Source organism: Oncorhynchus mykiss, chromosome 11, assembly GCF_057628025.1.
Source record: "Oncorhynchus mykiss isolate SJ-2025 chromosome 11, ASM5762802v1, whole genome shotgun sequence".
NCBI classification, from domain to species: Eukaryota; Metazoa; Chordata; class Actinopteri; order Salmoniformes; family Salmonidae; genus Oncorhynchus; species Oncorhynchus mykiss.
The window spans coordinates 67500451-67527613 of NC_143032.1; the positions used below are offsets into that span (position 1 = coordinate 67500451).

Consider the following 27163-nt stretch of genomic DNA (forward strand, 5'->3'; position numbering starts at 1 on the left):
TGTAATAAGGTCATTTAGTTAATGCTATTATCCAAATAGACTTTCAGTCAGTAATACAGTGATTCAGGATATGTGGTCCATTGGCCCATGCAGGAGTCAATCCCACTACTTGGGTGTTCCTAACACCATTCTCCACTCAACCATTTGAGCCATCGGAAGATGTATAGCTAGCTATGTTAAGTCATCCACTCCATTCCTGCTATGCCTGGAGGTTGTGTGTTTCGTGTGTGTGTTCCCCGTGACGAGAGTGTGCGAGTGGCCGAGCATGTGCTGCGGAGCGACTGGCCTGTAACGGTGATCAATGAGGTTGTGGTGAGGGGGCTGAGTCTGTATTGGGGACGGGAGGAGGGGCAGCTCAGCGCTGCCTGGTGGTTGGATGGTGAAATAGGTTTCACATGTTAATGAGAACCTTGACTTGACATGAGACAAGGACAACAGGGCATCTTTTCTATCTCCCTCTCTCTCTTTCTCTCATCCTATTTCCTCCCTCCCTACATCCTTATCCTTTCGTCCTCTCTTCATTGTTCTCTCTCTCATTATCTCATCCTTTGTCCTCTCCCTTTCACTTGTTCCTTCTCTATTACACCCAATGCAAATGGCCAAGGAGAAACCAGGCCACTCTCACAGTGCATCTCTCAGCTAGGGTATTGTATACCAGCGATTCTCAACTGGTGGGTCTCGACCCACATTTAGATCGCAGGAGATTTTGAATGGGTAGCGATGTATCTTATAAACGACTAAAACCAGGTAGAAAGTGTGTAGCAATGATAAATCATCAATTTATTTAAAATATTTAATGGAGTTAAGCAATTTTTCTTCAATCACAGTATCTTCAATATAGAGTTATTAGCAGCACTATTTAGAGGATTTTGTGGATTTTGAGGTCTCACACCAGTGAGCTTAACCTTCTGCATCAATAATATGGGTAAAGTTAAATTATTGACTGTGAAAAAGGTGGGACTATTGTTCCCTTGTTATATAATTGGTACATTTACTATCAATACAGCAATAAACAGTAAAACACATTTATTTTTTTAAGTAACTGTTTTCCAGATTGCATTTTGCCAACCAAAATCGTAATGTGAATATTGGATTGTGACTGAGACAACCTGATTCAATTTGAGTCCTGAGGCAAAACCAGTTGAGATCCACTGTTGTACACTACGGACATCTGCTACCGTAGCATGAGCCAGTGTATCTTTCGTAATGGGACAGCTAACGTGGAAAATCTAGGACTATACTATAAATCCTTATTAACTAGGCTATGTCTTTGCTCATGTGTTGGCCTTAGTAAGACAGAGGGCTAGATGTCAGGACAGAGTAGGGGTAGGGGTACTTCTACCTGTCTGGGTATAAAGGGCTTGAGCCCTCACTCTAACCTGAAGGATGCTTATCTAGACTCTGTCTGTAGTTGTTCAAGCATGTAGAGATTACTCTGCTGTTGCGTTGACATGGTGAGATGAGTTATAGGCTTGTCTGTGTTGTGACTAACGTTTCCTGCCTGCTGAAATCATCTCTTATTTAGTGTGTACATAGTAGCATACAGGTCAACAACACTGTTGTGGGAATTCTGGACTTGAATGTCACCTTCTGCCAACCATGTAACTGACTCACCAGTCTGTAAGTTTATGGCTTATAAAGTAGAAGACTATATCTTTAGGGAAATATATTGCTAACCTTACAGAAGGTTAGGGCTGTAGGTAGCCTAGCAGTTAGAGCAATGGGCCAGTAAGCGAAAGATCGTTGGGTCGAATACCTGAGCCGACAAGGTGAAAAATCTGTGTATGTTCCCTAGAGCAGGGCACTTCACCCTAATTTGCTCCAGGGGTGCTGGACAACTATAAAAACCACCCTGTAAAACAACACATTTCACTGTATCTATCTTGTATATGTGATAATAGCATTTTTGGGGGGCTTTTAAAAAAGAAAGCATGCCTCCGTGAGGAATTTCAGGAAAATGTACACCATTTGTCCCACACATATTGTCTTGGAAAACTATTTATTTATTCTTTAGTGTCAGTAATTGAGTCATATCACCAATGAAACCCCACACTGTAATGTGTGTGTATGAAACCCGATGGCTGTGCTCTGCATGCGCTAGCTGTTCGAGCGTGGAGAGAGCGAGTGAGTGAGCACACACAGGGCAACCTCCACTGGGAGGGAAGGGGTTAACTGGCAGGAATGATTGAGGTGTTGGTCTCTGGGAGACTGCACAAAGGACTGCTGCCATATTTTCCCTCCTTTCTCTTTTCTACATTTTTTTTCTCTCTCCTCGCTCTTTCTTGCTTTCTCTCTCTGTTCTCAATGTGAGGAGTCCCTGCATGCAAGCGGGAGCCTGAGTCAGAGGGAAATGAACCCAATAAATCAAGCTCTTCGGACTGTCTTTTCTCCTCCTCTCCCCTGCTTGGACCTGCTTTTCCATCCCTGCGTGGAGCTATGTGCAGTCAGCCAGGAATGTCTTTGCCCCTGCCCTCAGCCTTATCCTACCCAGCAGGGTTTCCATCAGGAAAATTTGGCGACATTTGATAAATTTAGCGGACATCCATATGTATTAGGGCGTTCATCCACGGTGCTCAAAATGACATTTCCATTATTGTAGTTCATCTTAAAAGAATAGAAAGTTGTAATAAAATAAAGTAGAACGATGTTCTTATACCAACATGACAGGTTTTGCTGAAGTCTTCATTCCTCCTATAAATTATACATTAATATCATTTAAAAGCAGAAAGAAACATTTAACCCAGAACAAGTTGCCTACACAGTAATAAAACACAGCTTCAAAATATACATTTTGTATAGTATAATTTTCTAACAACCTGACCTATAAAATATATGAACATTTTAATTAAGAAAACACCAATGTTTTCAAATATAATTGAGGCCTCTCTAATTGAATTTAGCCTAGGCATGAACATTTGAATTAGGCCTAATAAGCATTTCGCTACACTCGCATTAACATCTGCTAACCATGTGTATGTGACAAATAAAATTTGATTTGATTTAACAAAACATGGCTGTCTAGGAACACCAGAGTCGGGCCGTCCCGTCCCACTTCCCATTCCCGCTGCGATTCAGCACCACAGCAGTGGAAAGAGGCTGCTCTAGGGTGGCCACAAAATGAAGAAATTATAAAACTGATGTTGGACAATCAAATTCAATATGTAAATAAACTATTCGTTAAGGCTGGTTCATTGAGAGAAAGCTTATTTTTCCAACTGTCCTGTGAAACGAGGCCTGTGAAACGAGGCCTGTGAAACGAGGACTGTGAAACGAGGCCTGTGAAACGAGCCCTGTGAAACGAGGCCTGTGAAACGAGGCCTGTGAAACGAGGCCTGTGAAACGAGCCCTGTGAAACGAGGCCTGTGAAACGAGCCCTGTGAAACGAGGCCTGTGAAACGAGGCCTGTGAAACGAGGCCTGTGCCACGCATTCATGAAAGCTCTTTTTACAGTTCTACTGGATGATGTTAATAAATGTTCTGTTTGTTGTAATTTGAACTATCGTGGGGTCAACACTATCGTCGTGTGATATACATGGGTTATTGATAACTCTGTTTCCTACTATAGGCAGTTGGCTGCCAAGTAATTGCAACATTGTAACTCTCCCACGTGAATAGTTTTCAACGATGTGTTGTTTCCAATTGCTACTGAATAAGCTCAACTGAAATGCACCAATTGCGCATGATCCACATTTATTACTCTACTCTAGTCTGTCCATTCCAGATCTTTATACTATCTATACATGACTCGGACGGCATATGTTGATCTTGCTTAGGGCGTTAGTGGAATCTCTAGGACCGGGACTGACCAACACAATAATATGCATCAAATTTACTTGAGTTTGCGCGGACCTTGACCTGCTCAAAGTGAGCCGCTGCTGTTGGGAAGTCAAAACTGTCCAACTCCTTGGAGTGGCTTGAGATGTACATCAGCCTCGTTACTTTGTCCTCAACAAGATGCCATCTTGAGACCGTCTTCTACTCTGTTTTGGAGAAAGAATTCCCTCTCGCCGGGCACACTGGAAACGGGGATAATCAACACAATCTTCACCAATTTTGCCCAGTCTTTTAGCTTGATAAAAAATAAACAGACACATTTCCAAGTAGCTTGAAGGTCTATGAAATATATTTAAGTTGGAGCACATTGACTTCTTCCATCAATGATTGAAACACATTATTTTGTGATGGAAACATTTTTTTGCAGACATTTTGGCTGGCAACAATTGTATTTATTTTTTGGGCCCGGCTTACAGAAAGCCCCCCCCGCCCCAGCATCCAGCCCTTTGCGCCAGCTCCATAGCCTAACCCCAGTCCAGGCTTCCTACCTCTCAGCCCCCTGTGCTTTAGTCATCAGCCTCCCTCCACCACTGACTACTCCCCTGGGCTTTAGTCATCAGCCTCCCTCCACCACTGACTACTCCCCTGGGCTTTAGTCATCAGCCTCCCTCCACCACTGACTACTCTCCTGGGCTTTAGTAATCAGCCTCCCTCCACCACTGACTACTCCCCTGGGCTTTAGTAATCAGCCTCCCTCCACCACTGACTACTCCCCTGGGCTTTAGTCATCAGCCTCCCTCCACCACTGACTACTCCCCTGGGCTTTAGTCATCAGCCTCCCTCCACCACTGACTACTCCCCTGGGCTTTAGTCATCAGCCTCCCTCCACCACTGACTACTCCCCTGGGCTTTAGTCATCAGCCTCCCTCCACCACTGACTACTCCCCTGGGCTTTAGTCATCAGCCTCCCTCCACCACTGACTACTCCCCTGGGCTTTAGTCATCAGCCTCCCTCCACCACTGACTACTCCCCTGGGCTTTAGTCATCAGCCTCCCTCCACCACTGACTACTCTCCTGGACTTTAGTCATCAGCCTCCCTCCACCACTGACTACTCCCCTGGGCTTTAGTCATCAGCCTCCCTCCACCACTGACTACTCCCCTGGGCTTTAGTCATCAGCCTCCCTCCACCACTGACTACTCCCCTGGGCTTTAGTCATCAGCCTCCCTCCACCACTGACTACTCCCCTGGGCTTTAGTCATCAGCCTCCCTCCACCACGGACTACTCCCCTGGGCTTTAGTCATCAGCCTCCCTCCACCACTGACTACTCCCCTGGGCTTTAGTCATCAGCCTCCCTCCACCACTGACTACTCCCCTGGGCTTTAGTCATCAGCCTCCCTCCACCACTGACTACTCCCCTGGGCTTTAGTCATCAGCCTCCCTCCACCACTGACTACTCCCCTGGGCTTTAGTCATCAGCCTCCCTCCACCACTGACTACTCCCCTGGGCTTTAGTCATCAGCCTCCCTCCACCACTGACTACTCCCCTGGGCTTTAGTCATCAGCCTCCCTCCACCACTGACTACTCCCCTGGGCTCCAAGGCTCCAGGGATATTGAAGGAGAACCATCACATCCCTCCTCCTGTTTTTATCCCCTCTGTGTGTGCAGGGAAGACAATGGTGTGTGACTCACTCTGTGTAGCTGCCCTGTGTCTGTTATGACTGTGAGGATGCGTGTGTGTGTCTCAGAGAAAGGGTCCTGGGTGGCTCTCCTCTTCTCATGCTGAATGATTTATGGCATCCCAGAAGCACATGTCAGATGGTGTGTTACAGGACTTTAGTGGCCTCAGACTTAAGGCTGGGACGATACCAGGATCACTATATTGTTTTCCAAGGCAAAAATGAAATCACGAAGCAGATGTAACTCTTTCGTCATTTTAAAAACCTGCTGTATATAAAATATTGTTTGCTACAGCTTGGAAAATAAATAAATGTGACTCTTGATAACAACATAATGATGTTTCCAACATTAGGGCTGTTCTCCTAAAGAAGTTGAATCCGCTTGTTGTTTTGTTTCCTTGCCACAATACTAACAGGTATCCCAGCCTTACTCACACTGCGCAGCGCTGCTCTGGAAATGAAATGGGAATGTTGTGCAGCCATTCAAGCCGAGTCAAGGGAGGGACGGTTCATTCAGGTCATGCGACATGTTCTAGTATCAGATCAGGTCTGATCAAGCAGTCAGTTAGGAGCAGAACCAAGACCTCTGGGTACTGTAGAAACTATTATCTCTGGGCCCATATGTTGGAGTTGGACTGCTGATCTAAGATAATGTGTCCGTTCATTATAATTGAAAAGGCAAAACTCATCCTAGATCCTCACTCTTACTCTGAGACACTTTGTGAATAATATGGGCCTTGATCTTCTGTAGTATAGGAAGGCTTTCATTATCATCATCATCGCCTTTAATGGTGATCTGTTAGATCACAACATCCTCACCAGGGAAGAGTCTGCTGCCTCTGCCATTCACTTAATCTCACTGACAAATTAACTGTATTAATTTCCTGTCTGATTGAACTTTAACTGCTGTCTCTGTGGCTGGTTCAAACCTTCTCCTCACAGCAGGCTCATTGACAGTGATCTGAATGTGGACACAACGATGCGCTGTTGTTTTACCCCTCTGTCTGGTACAATGGAACTGTTAATAAGTGACTCTCCCTCTGTGTGTGTGTGTCTCTCTCTGCCCCCCTCCCTCTTTCTCTCCATCTCTCAGCCTGTGGCAGAGCCCATCCCTATCTGCAGCTTCTGCCTGGGCACTACGGAGTCGAACCGAGACAAGAAGCCAGAGGAGCTCATCTCCTGTGCAGACTGTGGCAACAGCGGTGAGTCGCACTGTGGCAGCACGGTTTCTATATGCTGAGACATCAAGGCAGCACTGCCTGCTACTTCTGCCTGCACCTTATTCTATTGGATTTGTCTTAACTTTAGTTAAACCTATAATTTCACAGGTTGGCTCTCGTAGATGTCTGAATTTGGTAGTTTGTTGTCATGGTTGATTTAGGCTCTATAGGGCCTTTTGAGTGTAATATTTTGCTATTGTGAGGTGGTGGTGTCCTGTGGTTGTCAGGATAGTGAGTGTGTGGCTCTGTTGAACTGTGTCCCCTAGGCCACCCGTCCTGTCTAAAGTTCTCACCAGAGCTCACTGTGCGAGTCAAAGCTCTGTGGTGGCAGTGCATCGAATGCAAGACCTGCAGCAACTGTCAAGATCAAGGCAAAAACGCAGTGAGTGTTTGTGTCCGTGTGTCGCTGTGTCAGCCAGTGTGTCTGCCTGTACTTCAGCACAATACGTAGGAATCAGATCTATTGTTTTTCAACAAACAGAACTATTTTAGACAGCTGCTGCAGATGGTTCTCTCTCTCCTCAGACCTGCCAAGTACAGTACAGTTCTGGTTGGGGGGAAATATGCAAATGGTGGAAATGTCAACTATGTAAACATGACGGCAGGGAGTGACCAAATTTTTACTGTGTGTGTATGTGTGTGTGTGTGCGTTTAGGAGAACATGTTGTTCTGTGACTCCTGTGACCGGGGGTTCCACATGGAGTGCTGTGACCCCCCACTGATGCGGATGCCAAAAGGTAACCCCCCTCTCCACTACTTCTTCTCCTACTCCTAACCCTCCTAATGTACCTAATAAAACCCACTTAAACATGCGCTGTCCCTGGAAATTCCTACCTCTGTGCAGTAAATGGATCCACTGTATATCTGAACAACTATGGCCATGAGATAATTGGGAACAAATGACAAAGCTCAGAAGGACCACAAACCAAGACGGTACCTCTTTCCACCAGTGTAATGACATGGATCTTTATTGTGGTTTTAATGCTGGTGCTAACGTGTAGTGATGTCAGTGTATGGTGGTAGTACTGAAGAAGCGGTTTCAGGCCAGCTAAGCTAATACACTCCTGATCTCTTCTGATCGGATCTCTTCTTGTCGGATCTCTTCTGATCTGTTCTGCTCTCCCACCAGGCATGTGGATCTGTCAGATCTGTCAGCCCAGGAAAAAGGGAAGAAAGCTCTTGCATGAAAAGGCAGCACAAATCAAACGGCGCTACAACGCACCACTGGGACGACCCAAGAACAGGTTAGTAACGACATGAAGAGAGCAGCACCGTCTGGGAGCTAGCAGTACGACACGGTACTAGACCTGTAAAACACAGCGGGTCGCTTCAGATCAGCCCCACTAGAGTTTCACTGGCCAGTCAGACTGTTTTTAATGACTGCCTATTAGTCTAAGAGCTGAGTTTCATGCCATAAATGAAGCTTCTTTGGAGCCTAGAATCTAGCTATATGACACTCGCTGATCAACCAAATGGAGTTGTTTAATGTGGAAGTGGGGAACCTAGCCGTACTCTTTTGTTGACAATACTTGATCATTGGAAACACAGCCAAAACATTTTTGACTGTCTTCTGTTGCTCATGTTGCTATGTAAATGTATTCCAAATGACCAGGCCTTAGTCTATATAGGGTGTTGCTATTAGCTTGTGGGTGTCTGAATAGTCCTGTCTCCTGTTGCAGACCGGGCAGGCCATTCAAGAAGCTGCGAGAGCCGGGTGGGCGTGGCAGGCGGAAGGGGGGGCGTCGCTCGCAGGGCTCCTCCTCCCCACACTCGTCGTCTAGCTCGTCCTGCGAGGGTTATCCTGGCGACGACCGGCTGCTGTTCTCCCTACGAGAGGACTCGTCGGAGCAGGGAGGCCTTCGCTTCAACAAGAAGACCAAGGGCCTGATTGACGCACTCACAAAGTTCTTCACGCCCTCGCCTGACGGACGCAAGGCCCAGCACGAGGTGGACTACTCCCAGCAATACCGCATCCGCAAGAAGGCCATACGCAAGGAAGAGGGGGACGACAGGACAGGTGAGGAGGGTATGCTGAATAATGCATTGAATACTGAGGGTGAATGAGGGGTTGTAGTGGCTGTATTTGTATCAGTCAAAAGCTGTACTTCATACTATGTCCTTCAGACAGACTCAACACCTGCATATTGTTGGTCTTTGAGAACTGGCCCAGTGTCCACACAGTTGTCAGTTCTAGCACTTTGTGTGTCAGTCAGAACCTTAAAACATGAATATACTGTCCTCTTTCTGTAAGTGTCCCACAAACTTACTGTCCCCCTCTGTCTGTCCTTCACAGACAATCAGGACAGTAGTGACTGGCGTGAGGATGAGGACAAGCTACCAGGACACGAGAACCTGACAGAGAAAGACGTGGAACTCTTCAGACACATCCAGGAGCTGGCGCTACAGGTAACCACAAAGACGGAGACAAAAAAAGTGTTTTTGTGTGTGTGTGTGTGTGTGAGAGAGGGGGCACTGTGGTTCAGTGCATTGTCAGGGCAGAGCTGATCTATCTATTCGTTGTGATCCCTCACCGGCACAGACAGATCAGAGCTTCAGATCACTGCCGTACATCACAGGAGAAACGCTCTGTCCCAACGCAGCGTTTGATTCTTGTCTTAGGAGAATAGGAAAGGCTGGTGAAAAGTAGGTGCAAGCTCAGCGTTATTTCAACTTCGTATTTTATAATTGATGGTTTCCTGTTGTGGTTTGTTTACAATTACATTGTAGACTAGACCCATTGTGAACCTGTTTGTGTTCCTCTGAGAGTGGATCCTCTCTCACATCAGTCAGTGAAAAACATTCAAAGCAGACCTGACTCTGTAGGCAGGGTCGACTGGCCGTGTGTGTGTGTGTGTGTGTGTGTTTTTGTTTGGGAGTGTGTGATTACCAGCGCGTGTCGGCAGAACCCAGTGGCAGATGCTTGGAGTTTCCACTCAAGACAGACCAGAGAGCTAATAATAATTATGTAAGCAGGCGTCAGGGTGCCAGCTGCACAGGAGCCGGAGTGGGTGTGCCTGTTTGTTTTACTGTGTGGGTGTGCCTTGGCGTGTGTATATGTCTTTCTGTCACTGTGTGTTTGAGTGCCGGTGCGTGCCAGGCCCTAGTGTGTGTGTGGGGCATACCGTGCTGGGTTAGGCAGGGGCAGTCAGAGGCCCAGTAATCCCTGGTGTGTAATCTCGGTCTGATCCATGTTCTTTTCTTAATCCCCTGTTTGAAAAACTGGCCTTCACTTGATACTGGAGCTCCAAACCTAAACCCCCCTTCTCTGCTCTCGTTTTCTCTCTCTTTCTCTTGCCTATGCAGAAAGTGGGGGTGACCGGCCCTCCAGATCCCCAAATGCGTTGCCCGTCTGTCATCGAGTTTGGCAAGTTTGAGATCCAGACTTGGTACTCCTCTCCGTATCCGCAAGAGTTCAGCAGGTAAACGAGCACAAACATTTCACATGCTCCACTCTGAGTCAGTCCACTGTTAGTTTGTGTTCGTATAATTGATGTTAATGACTTAAAGTCAGTTTTGCTCTTGTCTGGTCCTCATCCATTTCCCTCCATCTCCTGTCCCAGACTGCCTAAGCTCTACCTGTGTGAGTTCTGCCTGCGTTACGTGAAGAGTCGCAGCATCCTCTTCCAGCACATGAGGAAGTGTGCCTGGTTCCACCCTCCAGCCAATGAGATCTACAGGAAGGATGGTGTCTCCGTGTTCGAGGTGAGACAGACTGAGAGACAGAGGAATACAGACAGAGAAAGAGAGAGAAGCAGATGGAGGCCACCGCCCTGCCACAAGCCACACCGCTCCTGCCACATCCTGTGCTCAGTGTCACAAAGACTCTGTGGACTGAAGGTTGAGAATTGAGAACTCTACATACTGCGTTTACACAGGCAGCCCAATTGTGATCTTTTTTTTCACAAATTTGACTTTTGACCAATCAGATCGGCACTGAAAAAGAGCTGATGTAAAAACATCTGATGTGATTGGTCAAAAGACCAATTAGTGGAAAAGAGATCAGAAATGGGCTGCCTGTGTAAACGCAGCCTAATTGAGGGGCAGTCCGTCTGTCTGGTAGGATGGTGTCTGCAGCTCTGATTTCATTGCCTCTGCAGCCCGTCCCGTCCTGACTCGTCCCCTACTGACTCATCCTCACTCAGCAGCAGAGTAGAATAGCTGGGATGTCAGGCTATGTGCCAGGGAGCCCCTCTCCTCCTCTCTCTCTCCCAGCCATGGACACCAGAGATGCCATGGCTCGCATCATTGTCATTACTGTCTGAGACTAGTCCCCTCCTCCCATATCCCACGTGTGTCTGTCTCATAGTTACTCATTTTAAGGTTCGGAAACGGGCTGAATGGTGCAGTCAAGACTGCCCTTTTGAACTTGGATAATTGTAGTCAAACTCATGTAATACTTGTATTTGGTATATTCATGTGCACGTTTGTCTTGGCAGCTTGGTGGTTGCTCTCTGTGCTCATGTCATGCAAATCAGATTCCTTTCAGGCAATACAGGTTTTCATTCATTTAATTTATTCATGGTGTGTTTGTTTTGTTTTCTCAGGTGGATGGGAACATGAGCACAATCTACTGTCAGAACCTGTGTCTGTTGGCCAAGCTGTTCCTGGATCACAAGACGCTGTACTACGACGTGGAGCCCTTCCTCTTCTACGTTCTAACACAGAATGACAGCAAGGGCTGCCACCTGGTGGGCTACTTTTCTAAGGTACGTCTAACCACCAAATCATCCAAAATAAACACATCCATAAATAATCACAACCGGTTAAACCCTAAAGTTACCTTTAGGGACAGATCTAGGATCAGCTTACCCTCCCATAAATCCTAACCTTAACCATTAGTGGAATTGCACAAAGTTGTCTTTAGATCAGTGTCTGGACGCACCTTCATTCTGTTCTAGTGAAATACCTCAGTATGCTAGTGAAATACCTCAGTATGCTAGTGAAATACCTCAGTATGCTAGTGAAATACCTCAGTATGCTAGTGAAATACCTCAGTATGCTAGTTAAATACCTCAGTATGCTAGTGAAATACCTCAGTATGCTAGTGAAATACCTCAGTATGCTAGTGAAATACCTCAGTATGCAGAGAAACCTCTGCTGCTTTGATGCTCTGTCTCACCGCTTACTGTCTGTACGGATGCAGTTGCTCTTATTAACATACAGAATAGCTGCCAAAACACTGCAATGATCTTTACACACACACACACACACACACACAGACCTCTACTTTTTCTCAAGAGTACATAACCATGCCTTTCCCCCCCCTCATTGGAATCTCTCACGCTCTCTTTCCCCCTCCAGGAGAAGCATTGTCAACAGAAGTACAACGTGTCCTGCATCATGATTCTTCCCCAGTACCAGCGCAAAGGCTACGGTCGCTTCCTCATCGACTTCAGTAAGGAGCTCCGCCCAGGCTCAGCTACAGCTCCTCTTTGATGCAGTGCAAATTGCTCTAAGCTGCTGTTGAGTTTTGGGTCAATGCCATCAGAATAACAGTCAATCCCATTGAATTGAACTAGCAACACTTTGGGATCTGATTAAAAGTAGCTGTAATGAATAATGTCCAGGCCAATTCCTTGTTGAGTTGAATAAGTGAAACCTCATTGGCCCCTTCCTACTCCGCTTAGCTGTTTGGAATGGGATGCTTTAGAAGGTGGTTGTTTTGAGGAAAGCTGAACCACTGTGTTGTGGTAGAGATAGTAGCATTTTTTTATAATACACAGTCGGACTGAATTGTATACACCAGCAGTCAGACTGAATTGTATACACCAGTAGTCGGGCTGAATTGTATACACCAACAGTCAGACTGAATTGTATACACCAACAGTCGGACTGAATTGTATACACCAGCAGTCGGACTGAATTGTATACACCAGCAGTCAGACTGAATTGTATACACCAGCAGTCGGACTGAATTGTATACACCAGCAGTCGGACTGAATTGTATACACCAGCAGTCAGACTGAATTGTATACACCAGCAGTCAGACTGAATTGTATACACCAGCAGTCAGACTGAATTGTATACACCAGCAGTCATAGGCTGAATTGGATACACCAACAGTCAGACTGAATTGTATACACCAGCAGTCAGGCTGAATTGTATAGACCAACAGTCATAGGCTGAATTGTATACACCAACAGTCATAGGCTGAATTGTATACACCAACAGTCCTAGGCTGAATTGTATACACCAGCAGTCAGCCTGAATTGTATACACCAGCAGTCAGCCTGAATTGTATACACCAGCAGTCAGACTGAATTGTATACACCAGCAGTCAGGCTGAATTGTATAGACCAACAGTCATAGGCTGAATTGTATACACCAACAGTCATAGGCTGAATTGTATACACCAACAGTCCTAGGCTGAATTGTATACACCAGCAGTCAGCCTGAATTGTATACACCAGCAGTCAGCCTGAATTGTATACACCAACAGTCCTAGGCTGAATTGTATACACCAACAGTCCTAGGCTGAATTGTATACACCAACAGTCCTAGGCTGAATTGTATACACCAACAGTCCTAGGCTGAATTGTATACACCAACAGTCCTAGGCTGAATTGTATACACCAACAGTCCTAGGCTGAATTGTATACACCATCAGTACTAGGCTGAATTGTATATACAAACAGTCCTAGGCTGAACTGTATACACCAACAGTCAGGCTGAATTGTATATACAAACAGTCATAGGCTGAATTGTATACACCAACAGTCAGACTGAATTGTATACACCAGCAGTCAGACTGAATTGTATATACAAAAAGTCATAGGCTGAATTGTATACACCAGCAGTCAGACTGAATTGTATACACCAGCAGTCAGACTGAATTGTATATACAAACAGTCATAAGCTGAATTGTATACACCAGCAGTCAGACTGAATTGTATACACCAGCAGTCAGACTGAATTGTATACGCCAGCAGTCAGACTGAATTGTATACACCAGCAGTCAGACTGAATTGTATACGCCACCAGTCAGACTGAATTGTATACACCAGCAGTCAGACTGAATTGTATACGCCAGCAGTCAGACTGAATTGTATACGCCAGCAGTCAGACTGAATTGTATACGCCAGCAGTCAGACTGAATTGTATACACCAGCAGTCAGACTGAATTGTATACGCCAGCAGTCAGACTGAATTGTATACACACCAGCAGTCAGACTGAATTGTATACGCCAGCAGTCAGACTGAATTGTTTACACCAACAATCCTAGGCTGAATTGTATACACCAACAGTCTGACTGAATTGTATACACCAACAGTCTGACTGAATTGTATACACCAGCAGTCTGACTGAATTGTATACACCAGCAGTCTGACGGAATTGTATACACCAACAGTCAGAATGAATTGTATACACCAACAGTCAGACTGAATTGTATACACCAACAGTCCTAGGCTGAATTGTATACACCAACAGTCAGACTGAATTGTATACACCAGCAGTCAGACTGAATTGTATACACACCAGCAGTCAGACTGAATTGTATACGCCAGCAGTCAGACTGAATTGTTTACACCAACAATCCTAGGCTGAATTGTATACACCAACAGTCAGACTGAATTGTATATACCAACAGTCAGACTGAATTGTATATACCAACAGTCAGACTGAATTGTATACACCAACAGTCAGACTGAATTGTATACACCAACAGTCAGACTGAATTGTATACACCAACAGTCAGACTGAATTGTATATACCAACAGTCAGACTGAATTGTATACACCAACAGTCAGACTGAATTGTATACACCAACAGTCAGACTGAATTGTATACACCAACAGTCAGACTGAATTGTATACACCAGCAGTCAGACTGAATTGTACACACCAGCAGTCAGACTGAATTGTATACGCCAGCAGTCAGACTGAATTGTATACACCAACAGTCAGACTGAGTTGTATACACCAACAATCCTAGGTTGAATTGTATACACCAACAGTCAGACTGAATTTTATATACCAACAGTCATAGGCTGAATTGTATACACCAACAGTCTGACTGAATTGTATACACCAGCAGTCTGACTGAATTGTATACACCAGCAGTCTGACTGAATTGTATACACCAGCAGTCTGACGGAATTGTATACACCAACAGTCAGACTGAATTGTATACACCAACAGTCAGACTGAATTGTATACACCAACAGTCCTAGGCTGAATTGTATACACCGACAGTCAGACTGAATTGTATACACCAACAGTCAGACTGAATTGTATACACCAGCAGTCAGACTGAATTGTATACACCAACAGTCAGACTGAATTGTATACACCAGCAGTCAGACTGAATTGTATACGCCAGCAGTCAGAATGAATTGTATACGCCAGCAGTCAGACTGAATTGTATACGCCAGCAGTCAGACTGAATTGTATACACCAGCAGTCAGACTGAATTGTATACGCCAGCAGTCAGACTGAATTGTATACGCCAGCAGTCAGACTGAATTGTATTCGCCAGCAGTCAGGCTGAATTGGATACACCAACAGTCATAGGCTATATTGTATACACCAACAGTCCTAGGCTGAATTGTATACACCAGCAGTCAGACTGAATTGTATACACAAACAGTCCTAGGCTGAATTGTATACACTAACAGTCAGCCTGAATTGTATACACCAGCAGTCAAACTGAATTGTATATACAAACAGTCATAGGCTGAATTGTATACACCAGCAGTCAGACTGAATTGTATACACCAGCAGTCAGGCTGAATTGTATACACCAGCAGTCAGACTGAATTGTATACACCAACAGTGCTAGGCTGAATTGTATACACCAACAGTCAGACTGAATTGTATACACCAGCAGTCAGACTGAATTGTATACACCAGCAGTCAGACTGAATTGTATACACCAGCAGTCTGACTGAATTGTATATACAAAAAGTCATAGGCTGAATTGTATACACCAACAGTCAGACTGAATTGTATACACCAGCAGTCAGACTGAATTGTATATACAAACAGTCATAGGCTGAATTGTATACACCAGCAGTCAGACTGAATTGTATACACCAGCAGTCAGACTGAATTGTATACGCCAGCAGTCAGACTGAATTGTATACGCCAGCAGTCAGACTGAATTGTATACGCCAGCAGTCAGACTGAATTGTATACACCAGCAGTCGGACGGAATTGTATACACCAACAGTCAGACTGAATTGTATACACCAGCAGTCATAGGCTGAATTGTATAAACCAGCAGTCAGACTGAATTGTATACACGAGCAGTCAGACTGAATTGTATACACCAGCAGTCAGACTGAATTGTATACGCCAGCAGTCAGACTGAATTGTATACGCCATCAGTCAGGCTGAATTGTATACGCCAGCAGTCAGACTGAATTGTATACACCAACAGTCAGACTGAATTGTATACACCAACAGTCAGACTGAATTGTATACACCAACAGTCAGACTGAATTGTATACACGAGCAGTCAGACTGAATTGTATACACCAGCAGTCAGACTGAATTGTATACGCCAGCAGTCAGACTGAATTGTATACGCCAGCAGTCAGACTGAATTGTATACGCCAGCAGTCAGACTGAATTGTATACGCCAGCAGTCAGACTGAATTGTATACGCCAGCAGTCAGATTGAATTGTATACACCAGCAGTCGGACGGAATTGTATACACCAACAGTCAGACTGAATTGTATACACCAGCAGTCATAGGCTGAATTGTATAAACCAGCAGTCAGACTGAATTGTATACACGAGCAGTCAGACTGAATTGTATACACCAGCAGTCAGACTGAATTATATACGCCAGCAGTCAGACTGAATTGTATACGCCATCAGTCAGGCTGAATTGTATACGCCAGCAGTCAGACTGAATTGTATACACCAACAGTCAGACTGAATTGTATACACCAACAGTCAGACTGAATTGTATACACCAACAGTCAGACTGAATTGTATACACGAGCAGTCAGACTGAATTGTATACACCAGCAGTCAGACTGAATTGTATACGCCAGCAGTCAGACTGAATTGTATACGCCAGCAGTCAGACTGAATTGTATACGCCAGCAGTCGGACGGAATTGTATACACCAACAGTCGGACTGAATTGTATACACCAGCAGTCATAGGCTGAATTGTATAAACCAGCAGTCAGACAGAATTGTATACACCAACAGTCAGACTGAATTGTATACACCAACAGTCATAGGCTGAATTGGATACACCAACAGTCATAGGCTGAATTGGATACACCAACAGTCATAGGCTGAATTGGTTACACCAACAGTCATAGGCTGAATTGGATACACCAACAGTCATAGGCTGAATTGGATACACCAACAGTCATAGGCTGAATTGGATACACCAACAGTCATAGGCTGAATTGGATACACCAACAGTCATAGGCTGAATTGGATACACCAACAGTCATAGGCTGAATTTTATACACCAACAGTCATAGGCTGAATTGTATACACCAATGTCAATTGACCTTGTATAGTCTACCGATTTTTTAACATTGATCTTGTTCTCACCCCTCCCCCTTCCCTTCCAGGCTACCTGCTGTCCAAGCAGGAGGGCCAGCCCGGCTCCCCAGAGAAGCCCCTGTCAGACCTGGGTCGTCTGTCATACATGGCCTACTGGCGCAGCGTGGTGCTGGAGAGTCTCCATGAGGTCCGCGACCGCCAGCTCACCATCCGACGCCTCAGCAAGATCACTGGCATCTGCCCCCAGGATATCACTGCCACGCTGCACCACCTCAACATGCTGGAGCAGAGAGGGGAGCGGTGAGAAACTCTCACACACACACTCAGAGGCATAATCATGATGACACAAATTTAACGATGCAGAAATTAGCAACAACCTGCTAAACTACAAGCCCATTGAAAGCTGGCGTGATGATTCTACAGCATAGAACGCGTCTGTTTGGCAGCCGTCATTTGTTCAGAGTAGTTCTTCCCTCCCTGTAGAGTTAACCAAACTGTCTCTGTCCCCCTGTAGGCTAGTCCTGGTGCGTAAGGAGAAGCTGGTGTCCAGCCACATGGCTTGTCTCACCGCCAGGCCCCGGCTGCTAGAGGTGGACCCGGACTGTCTCCGCTGGACCCCCGTCATCGTCACCAACACTGTGGTTTCAGAGGGCGAGGAGGAGGAGGAGGAGGAGGAAGGAGAGGATACCTGCAAGGAGGTGCATAAAATAATGCTTCAGTATATTTTTTTATTTCAGATGAATGACATTACAACAATGACTTGAATGGATTAGAGGTAAATTTAGTTAATATTTTACAGATCAAGCCTAGCCACAAAGTGTCTCCACTCCCCTGGCTGGTCCGAGGAGAAGAGGAAGAGGAGGAGATGATAAAGTGCTTCCCGGGGTTCCCCACCAGCCAAAGCTCTCCGGCCTCCTCCCCAGTCCGCTGTCCCCCGCCAGTCCCCGACCACCGGTCCCCTCCCCCCGCCAACGGAGAGCGCAGGGGCAGGGGCCGCCCACCCAAGAACTGGCCTTGGGGCAAGGTGAAGGACGGGCCACGGACTGAGAGGAGGCCGGGACCGGGACGACCTCCAAAGATACGGTTGGAGGTGCAGGATTTCGATGAGGAGGAGGACAGGGCTGAGGGCACTAAAATCAGCTCCACCTCTGGCAGCAGCCCACCCTCCCTGTTCTCTTTAGACAGACATCTGGCTGATTCTACAGGTACCTTCAGGCCCCTAGAGATGCTTGGCAGGCACCCTGCTGTCCCTCCCCCACGCAGCAGAGGGCGCCCTCCCAGGAAGAAGAAGGGCCCCAAGCGCAGGCTGAGTGAGGGTCCCGGAGAAACCTTGCCCCAGCTGCCCCTGGCGCCCAGGCTCAGCGACCCGCCTCCAGTCAGACGGAGCTGCTTCAGTGAAAGCAGCGAGGAAGAGGAGGAGGAGGAGGATGAAGATGATGATGACGAGGAGAGGGGGACTCACTCCCCACCCATCCTCACAAAGCCCACCCTGGGGCTCAAGTGCAAGGTGAATGGAAAGAATAAAGTTCTTCTTGATACAGGTCACTTGAAATGATGAGATAGTAGGAACCTCTAAAGAAACATTTGCAAGATTATTTGTTACTACTTACTGCTTGTTTGCCAAAAAAGGTCTGTATTATATTTCAATAGCTGTTCCAATGTCTCCACAGAAGCCGTTGAGGAAGAGGCGCATGCGTCAGCGCAGCCACAGCCACGCCCACAGCAGCGTGGTGACAGAGACCATCTCTGAAACCACCGAGGTGCTGGACGAGCCCTTCGTAGACTCTGACTCTGAGAGGCCCATGCCCCGGCTGGAGGAGGAGAGTCCCCTGGGACACCCCCTGAGATGTTACCCCCCGGCCCGCTCCGCCCTACGACACACAGAGACACCGCCCAAGAGAGCCCAACGAGCCAACCTCACAGAGTCAGAGGAGGATGGTGAGGCCATAGGAGTCCTTAGGGCTAACAGAGCGGTTATTTACAGTGTCTTGCGAAAGTATTCGGCCCCTTTGAACTTTGCGACCTTTTGCCACATTTTAGGCTTCAAACATAAAGATATAAAACTGTATTTTTTTGTGAAGAATCAACAACAAGTGGGACACAATCATGAAGTGGAACGACATTTATTGGATATTTCAAACTTTTTTAACAAATCAAAAACTGAAAAATTGGGCGTGCAAAATTATTCAGCCCCTTTACTTTCAGTGCAGCAAACTCTCTCCAGAAGTTCAGTGAGGATCTCTGAATGATCCAATGTTGACCTAAATGACTAATGATGATAAATACAATCCACCTGTGTGTAATCAAGTCTCCGTATAAATGCATCTGCACTGTGATAGTCTCAGAGGTCCGTTAAAAGCGCAGAGAGCATCATGAAGAACAAGGAACACACCAGGCAGGTCCGAGATACTGTTGTGAAGAAGTTTAAAGCCGGATTTGGATACAAAAAGATTTCCCAAGCTTTAAACATCCCAAGGAGCACTGTGCAAGCGATAATATTGAAATGAAAAGAGTATCAGACCACTGCAAATCTACCAAGACCTGGCCGTCCCTCTAAACTTTCAGCTCATACAAGGAGAAGACTGATCAGAGATGCAGCCAAGAGGCCCATGATCACTCTGGATGAACTGCAGAGATCTACAGGCGAGGTGGGAGACTCTGTCCATAGGACAACAATCAGTCGTATATTGCACAAATCTGGCCTTTATGGAAGAGTGGCAAGAAGAAAGCCATTTCTTAAAGATATCCATAAAAAGTGTCATTTAAAGTTTGCCACAAGCCACCTGGGAGACACACCAAACATGTGGAAGAAGGTGCTCTGGTCAGATGAAACCAAAATTGAACTTTTTGGCAACAATGCAAAACGTTATGTTTGGCGTAAAAGCAACACAGCTGAACACACCATCCCCACTGTCAAACATGGTGGTGGCAGCATTATGGTTTGGGCATGCTTTTCTTCAGCAGGGACAGGGAAGATGGTTAAAATTGATGGGAAGATGGATGGAGCCAAATACAGGACCATTCTGGAAGAAAACCTGATGGAGTCTGCAAAAGACCTGAGACTGGGACGGAGATTTGTCTTCCAACAAGACAATGATCCAAAACATAAAGCAAAATCTACAATGGAATGGTTCAAAAATTAACATATCCAGGTGTTAGAATGACCAAGTCAAAGTCCAGACCTGAATCCAATCGAGAATCTGTGGAAAGAACTGAAAACTGCTGTTCACAAATGCTCTCCATCCAACCTCACTGAGCTCGAGCTGTTTTGCAAGGAGGAATGGGGAAAAATGTCAGTCTCTCGATGTGCAAAACTGATAGAGACATACCCCAAGCGACTTACAGCTGTAATCGCAGCAAAAGGTGGCGCTACAAAGTATTAACTTAAGGGGGCTGAATCATTTTGCACGCCCAATTTTTCAGTTTTTGATTTGTTAAAAAAGTTTGAAATATCCAATAAATGTCGTTCCACTTCATGATTGTGTCCCACTTGTTGTTGATTCTTCACAAAAAAATACAGTTTTATATCTTTATGTTTGAAGCCTGAAATGTGGCAAAAGGTCGCAAAGTTCAAGGGGGCCGAATACTTTCGCAAGGCACTGTATATACCAAGGTGTTGGTGTATAGTACATGTTGGAGCAGAGCTGTATGTTAGCTAGGCATTGATATACAGTACTTGCTTGAGTAGATATGCATGTGTAACAATGGATTTCTCTCCCATTCTCTGTTCTTGTACAGAACCCACTCCTGTTCTGAAGCCAGCGTCCTTCCTACGGAACCCAGAGCCCACGGTCTCAGCAGAGACCCCGGTGGCCAACCCAGAGACCCCCGTCAAGAAGAAGAAAGGCTGGCCCAAGGGCAAGCCCCGTAAGCCCCTGCACTGTACGAAACAGCCGGGCATTCCCCCTGGCAGCGGGGCAAAGCCGAATGCAGGGGACACTAGCCTGACCAACTCAGGGGACCCTCCACCCCCCAAGATCAAGATGAAGCCGGGCCGCAAGCCCCAGAGCTGGTACCTACAGCGGGCCCAGGAGGAGGCCGAGAGGCAGGAGGCAGAGAGACAGAGGCTGGGTCTGGGAGGGGTGCAGCAGCTAGACAAGCCCCTCCAGCAGCTAGAGGACCGAGCATGCAAGAGGGCCTCCAGAGCCACAGCTACCGACAACGAAAAACACAAAGACTCTGATGAAGAGGATGACTACCTCCCCAAGCCCGTGGAGCAGAGAATCCCCAAGAGGCGGGGGAGACCGCCCAAAAACCCAGCCCTACGACAACAACCAGTCCCAAAGCAGCCCACTGTCTCAGAGCCAGAAGAGGAGGAGGAGACAGCGAGGGGCTGGGTAGAGGACAAGCTCAGCCATCCACCGTCCCGTTCCCTGCTCTCTCCGTCCTCTACCGGAGGCCCCAGGGCTCCCCAGCCCAGTAGACCAGACACGGACAGAGTCATGGCCGACAGGGATGAGGAAGACGAGGAGAGGGAGGATGAAGAGTGTGCCACCCTGGGCACCAGCAGCAGAAGGACTGCGGCCACGCCGGGCTCAGGCAGCAGACGCAGCGATGACCACGATGCAGACGATGAAGGAGACGGACACCTGGAGGACAAGAGCAACAACAAAAAGCGGAAGAGCCAGGACTCTGAGGAAGAGGATGAAGACGACGAGGAAGAAACTACCTCCCCCGCCTGCTCTCCTCCCGTCAAAGAAGAACCCCAGGGCGGGGAAGGTTTTTTAGACATGCAGGGCAGTGTGCAGGCCAGAGACTCCTACGTCAGCAAGCAGGAGGAGGACGAAGAGGAGGACGAAGAGGCGGAGGAGCTGCAGGAGGTGAAGTGCCGGCCTCTGGACGCGGCACAGGACGAGAGAAGGCGGCGGGAGGCAGAGGAGTCAGCAGCAGCGGCCGCGGCGGTGGAAACGGTGACGGCCATCTCAGTCCCCTCTGAGCCCCTGGAGCTGCAGCTTCTGCACCCTGAGGACAAGACTGTCACGCTGCTGATGGAGCCCCAGCACCCTCACCAGCACCCTGACTCCTTCAAGGAGGAGCTGAGCCACCACCACGGGTCCCACCATGGTCAGCACCACCACAGCAACGAGCTGGACCTGGAGACGGTGCAGGCGGTCCAGTCTCTGACCCAGGGAGAGGCCCAGGACGAGGAGCCAGAGAGCCACGGGGTCTCCCACGGAGCCTACCAGGACTGTGAAGAGACGCTGGCCGCCTGCCGCACCCTACAGAGCTACAGCCATGCCGGGGAGGCCGAGGAGGAGACTACCCACCTTGCCCTGGTGGAGGAGTGTGGAACCTCCCAGCACAGCAGCCCCCTGCCCCACACTAACCCCCCCATGCCCCCCTTACCCAGCCAGTCAGTCCGCTCCATCAACAGCCCAGCAGGCATGATGGAATCTGGGCTGGGGCAGCAAAGAGGGGGCACACCAGGCCCTACTGGGGGAACAGGGGCAACGGGAGGAGGGTACACCCAGATCACTCCTGAACACCCCAGTTCCTTGTCAGCCCCATCCCAGCAGAACATGGAGACCAGTCCCATGATGGACGTTCCGTCGGTGTCTGACCACTCCCAGCAGGTGGTGGACAGTGGCTTCAGTGACCTGGGCAGCATCGAGAGCACCACAGAGAACTACGACAATCCCAGCAGCTACGACTCCACCATGGGCGGCGGGGGCAACGGGGGAGGGAACAACGGCAGTAACCATGCGGCGGTGGCTGTGGCTGCCTCTTCCTCATCATCGACGGGCTCCTCTTCCTCCAGCTCGGTCACACCCTCCTCACAGGGCAGCAGCTGCTCCTTTGTCCCGGCGCCCTGTCTCACGTCTTCCAGCGGCGCAGTGACATCACAGCTCGCCATGGGCAGCTGCAGTCTCATCCAACAAACTGGACCAGGGCTCAATAACGGGCCGGGAGGCAACAATGGTGGCAACAACAGCGTGCCCCCGCCGCCACCCCGTCCCCCATCTGCCAACACCCACCAAGGCATCAAGTCCCCTCAGAGCTGTGTGATCGAGAGGCTGCCCAGCGCCAGCCAGCAGTCCCAGAAAAAGGTGCAGCATCAGCCCCCTCAGCAGCAGCAGCAGCAGCAGGCTCCCCACCCCCCGCCCTCGGCCCCTCCAACCCCCCACCCGCCCCAGCAGCAGCAACCTCTGTCCCAGTGCAGTATGGGGAACGGCTTTGGCTCCACGCCTATGATCATGGAGATCCCTGAGAGTGCCTCCCAGGGAGGGGGCCGCAGCCTGTATGAGAGGATGGGCCAGGACTTTGGTGCAGGGGGTTACCCCCAGCCCTCGGCCACGTTCAGCCTGGCTAAGCTGCAGCAGCTCACCAACACCATCATGGACCCCCACGCCATGCCCTACTCTCACTCGGCCTCTGTCACATCTTACGCCACCAGTGTTTCTCTGTCTAACCCCGGGCTGGCCCAGCTCTCCCCCTCCCCACTCCCTCCCTTAGCCCAGGGCCAGGCCACCATGACCCCCCCTCCCCAACTGAGCTCTGGCTCCATGAACCTGGGCTCCCTGCAGCTGCAGTGCAACATGCCCTCCAGCAACATCGGCCTGCCTCCCCCGCCCCACACCCAGCGGCTGCAGGGCCAAATGGCCACGGTGAAGGGCCACATCTCCATCCGCTCCAAGGCCCAGCTGGCCCCCGCTCCCTCCCCGCACCAGCAGCAACTGTACGGACGCAGCTCTGGGGCCGTGGCCATGCAGGGCTCGCCCCGCACCCTGGCTGTGCAGCGTGGCATGATGCCCAACCTCATGCCCACGCCGGCCGGCTACAACACCATGAACATGAACCAGCTGAACGCCATGTCGGCAGGCTACCGCATGCCACAGCCCATGATGAACAGTGGTTACCATGGGAACCCCCCTTACATGAACCAGCCCACCCAGTACCCCATGCAGATGCAGATGGGCATGATGGGGGGACAGGGGTACCCACAGCAGCCTATGCAGCCCAATCACCACGGCAACATGATGTACACGGGCCCCACCCACCACAGCTACGCCGGCGTCCCCAAACAGTCGCCTTACATGAGCAGATGAGCAGAGCACCGAAGAACAACACCGCAGCTCTAGAGACGGAAATGGGAGGAACACTCTCCAACCTGACCTGACACTCGCTGATGGAGGGAGGGACTCTGCCTCTCTTTACTGAATGACTTACTGTTGTATCCACCCTCTCCAAAGCCCGAGCGAGCGCAAAGAGAGGGAGGACTATGTTTTTCTGCTTTGTATGTTGTCATTTTGTTCCATTCAGTTGGACACATTTCCCCCCCAAGCTGGCTGTGTAGGGAGTGAGCTGGCAGAGCTGGGGCAATACATCACGGCTAAATGGTCCCCTGGTACTGTATGGCAGACTGCTCTAGTCTAGTCAGACCTAAACGACATGCTCCTCTGGCACAGTTTCTACGCTAACGGAAGAGCTCCTCTCCACTGTTTACCTGGCAGAGAGTGGAGGAGGAGGTGGAGGAGGAAGATGGACTTTGGAGGACCTTACATTGTCAAAACTGAGAAAGGAAAAAAAAGTGGTTAACTAAATATATGAAACCATGCACACAATCTTTTAATTGAAATAGGAAGCCTTACCTTTAAAAAAGAGACTATGATTATAATTGTAGATGGACTTGTTTTTTTAATTGTATTATTATTTTGAATACTTTTGTTTTTATTTTGACAGCTGTTGAAAAGAACTTGTGTGCAGTCCAACCTGTCTATGCTTTGGTCGTGGCATACTGGAATGGTGGTTCACCCTCTAGCTCCGACACGTTCTCACACACACGGTGAGCCGTGGCATTTGTCTCAGATATGAGTAGAAGTGGGGCCTCATTGGAGAACAACAGAGTAACAAGTGTGGAGGGTCTTCCAGGTGAGACGGTGTGTATCAGGGCAGAACAGAGGAATACATTGATGGAGCAGAGACGAGGGGTCCATTAGTCTGTCCATAAATAAATAAACCAGTAGTAATCTCAGCATCACCCACAGGATGCTGTAGCTGTTTGTTCTGAAATGATTAGGTGTAAATGTTCTGGTACTTCCTGTTGATTCACAGCACAGTCCACCAGTCTCCCATTGCAGCATTCACACGTTTTTCATCACACTCCATAGAAGGCTATTAGGCCTTTTTACTCCATTGATGGTGTACATCTGTCAGCCCCATGCAGTTTACCTTCCATGGAATAAACAAATACACAGAGATTTGAGGTCAAACTCACTGCTTTAAGGAACATCCGCTGTTGGAAATCAGCTGAGCTGCTTCGTTAAGTGTTAGTGACAGGCATCCTCTCTGAAGGGTGTTTTCTGTTAACCAGTTAATCTGTGCAAGTCTAACGTGCACTCCCATTGACTAATAGAGATGTCTGAGCTCTATGGACCATCAGCATCTAGAGAGGTGGCCAATGCCAAATACTGTGCATTGTGTACGCCCACCACACACGCAAACATCTGGATGGTTACCGTGTTAGGATGGGGAGGGTGGGTTAAGAATTTACCCAGTTGTCTCAGTGTTCCAGTATTCAAAGTCAAAATGAGGATACTTTTCTTACAGACCTGACGTTTCATATATTATTTGTGTGTATTGTTTTTCGTTTGTTTGTTTTATTTTCTCTGAATTTTATCAGACTGGGCAGCTTTCTTTTATGACACAAGCTGACTCTTTTTGACTTTAGAACCTATTGTAGAGAATGTTTTTTCTATAATATAAAGAAATTCTGACGTTGATATTGGTACTGTCATTTTTTTCACTTCTGTTTCAGGAACAAAAACAATACATATTTTTTAGCTTGACTCTTGAGGTAATATTATAAAGAAATTCAAAAAAAAAAAAAAAAATACCACTCACTTTTAGTGAATTTAAGATGCCTTTAACCTCTCCATTCCACTCATCTCTAGAGTTTTCTATCTTTGTGTAGTATATTAATGCTATTTTAAAACAAAAGGAAAAACAAATATCTAAAGGTCACTTAGCTGTTCTTTTGTTTGGATTATTTGTGTGTGAATAGGACGACTTCTTTACATTTAAGAGGCATGTAAAAATGAGCTCAGTATATTTGTCTGTTTATATCGCTTCCCTTTTTGTATCCTTTGTAATTGTACATGGTGCGTTGTAAGCTAAGAGAGAGCGCAAGATATAGAGAGGAATGGGGCTGGCTGGGTGCCTTGTGAAGGTTGATAGCGCCCGGCTGCCTCGATCTCTCTACTTAGTCCCTGTATGTATTTCCATTTATTAGTTTTTTCTTTCTTAGCAAGTACTTTCAAAGAACTCTGTACATTTTAACATAAAACAAAAAATAAATTATGTTGAGCCATTTATGTTGTCATGGTATTTCTTGGCTCTATTGTTCTGACTCCTACCAATTCTAATAATTGCTCCTTGGCAATGATAATAGTTTATTTATTTAGAAACGAATGTTGCTTGCTTACATTATTTGTGCTTCTTTGCAGATAAAACGCCTGTAAATATTGCTATGCGAAGCGGGCTCATATAAGATCCAGTGCACAGAAGAGTGGATCAAAGGCTCGTCGGTGACTGCAAAAAGTCAGACATTCCATTCAAAGGAACCCTATGAAGAAAATGTACCATCATCCCCATCAACAGCTTTCTACTTGTCAAGACACCTGCCACATCTTCAATACCTGCTACATCTTCAATATAAGCCAGAGTGAGCGATTATATTATCCTATTTATCATTTACAGAATCACATAGGGAACTGTCAAAGGGTCAGATGATATACTGATTTAACAGTTGGCCTATTATCTCTATTGCACATATGTATCACATTAGTGGCCTATTATGTGTAACATATTCAAGTAGCCTTCGCTATTTTAAAATACAAAAATATAATACTATCCTGGCGTCGCAAACACCATGCTCTACCAACTGAGCTACAGAGGACCATTTAAAAATGCATTTCTCATGAATAGAATGTATCCACAAAATGTATCCACAATATGAAATCTGATACGATCCGTGGACGATGTCTTGACACAAAATGTCAGACACAACCGTTTTGGTG

General features: G+C 47.4%; 1 protein-coding gene across 4 annotated transcripts in view; it reads left to right on the forward strand.

Moving 5' to 3' along the window:
• The window catches only part of kat6a (lysine acetyltransferase 6A), a 51839-nt gene extending 25383 nt beyond the window's left edge, over nucleotides 1–26456 (forward strand). For 2 of the 4 annotated variants that reach the window (XM_021621915.3, XM_021621918.3), the window contains exons 3-17: nucleotides 6549–6657; nucleotides 6942–7057; nucleotides 7331–7412; nucleotides 7805–7919; nucleotides 8355–8701; nucleotides 8969–9081; nucleotides 9979–10094; nucleotides 10236–10377; nucleotides 11220–11381; nucleotides 11977–12070; nucleotides 17216–17447; nucleotides 17662–17845; nucleotides 17947–18654; nucleotides 18818–19085; nucleotides 20886–26456. In XM_021621915.3, the coding sequence (XP_021477590.2) occupies nucleotides 6549–6657; nucleotides 6942–7057; nucleotides 7331–7412; nucleotides 7805–7919; nucleotides 8355–8701; nucleotides 8969–9081; nucleotides 9979–10094; nucleotides 10236–10377; nucleotides 11220–11381; nucleotides 11977–12070; nucleotides 17216–17447; nucleotides 17662–17845; nucleotides 17947–18654; nucleotides 18818–19085; nucleotides 20886–24193 (6096 nt within the window). In that variant the 3' untranslated portion in view covers nucleotides 24194–26456. The remainder of the gene's footprint in view (nucleotides 1–6548; nucleotides 6658–6941; nucleotides 7058–7330; nucleotides 7413–7804; nucleotides 7920–8354; nucleotides 8702–8968; nucleotides 9082–9978; nucleotides 10095–10235; nucleotides 10378–11219; nucleotides 11382–11976; nucleotides 12071–17215; nucleotides 17448–17661; nucleotides 17846–17946; nucleotides 18655–18817; nucleotides 19086–20885) is intronic. The other 2 variants (XM_021621920.3, XM_090191015.1) reach the window with 1 other exon arrangement.
• The last annotated feature ends 707 nt before the right edge of the window (nucleotides 26457–27163 follow it).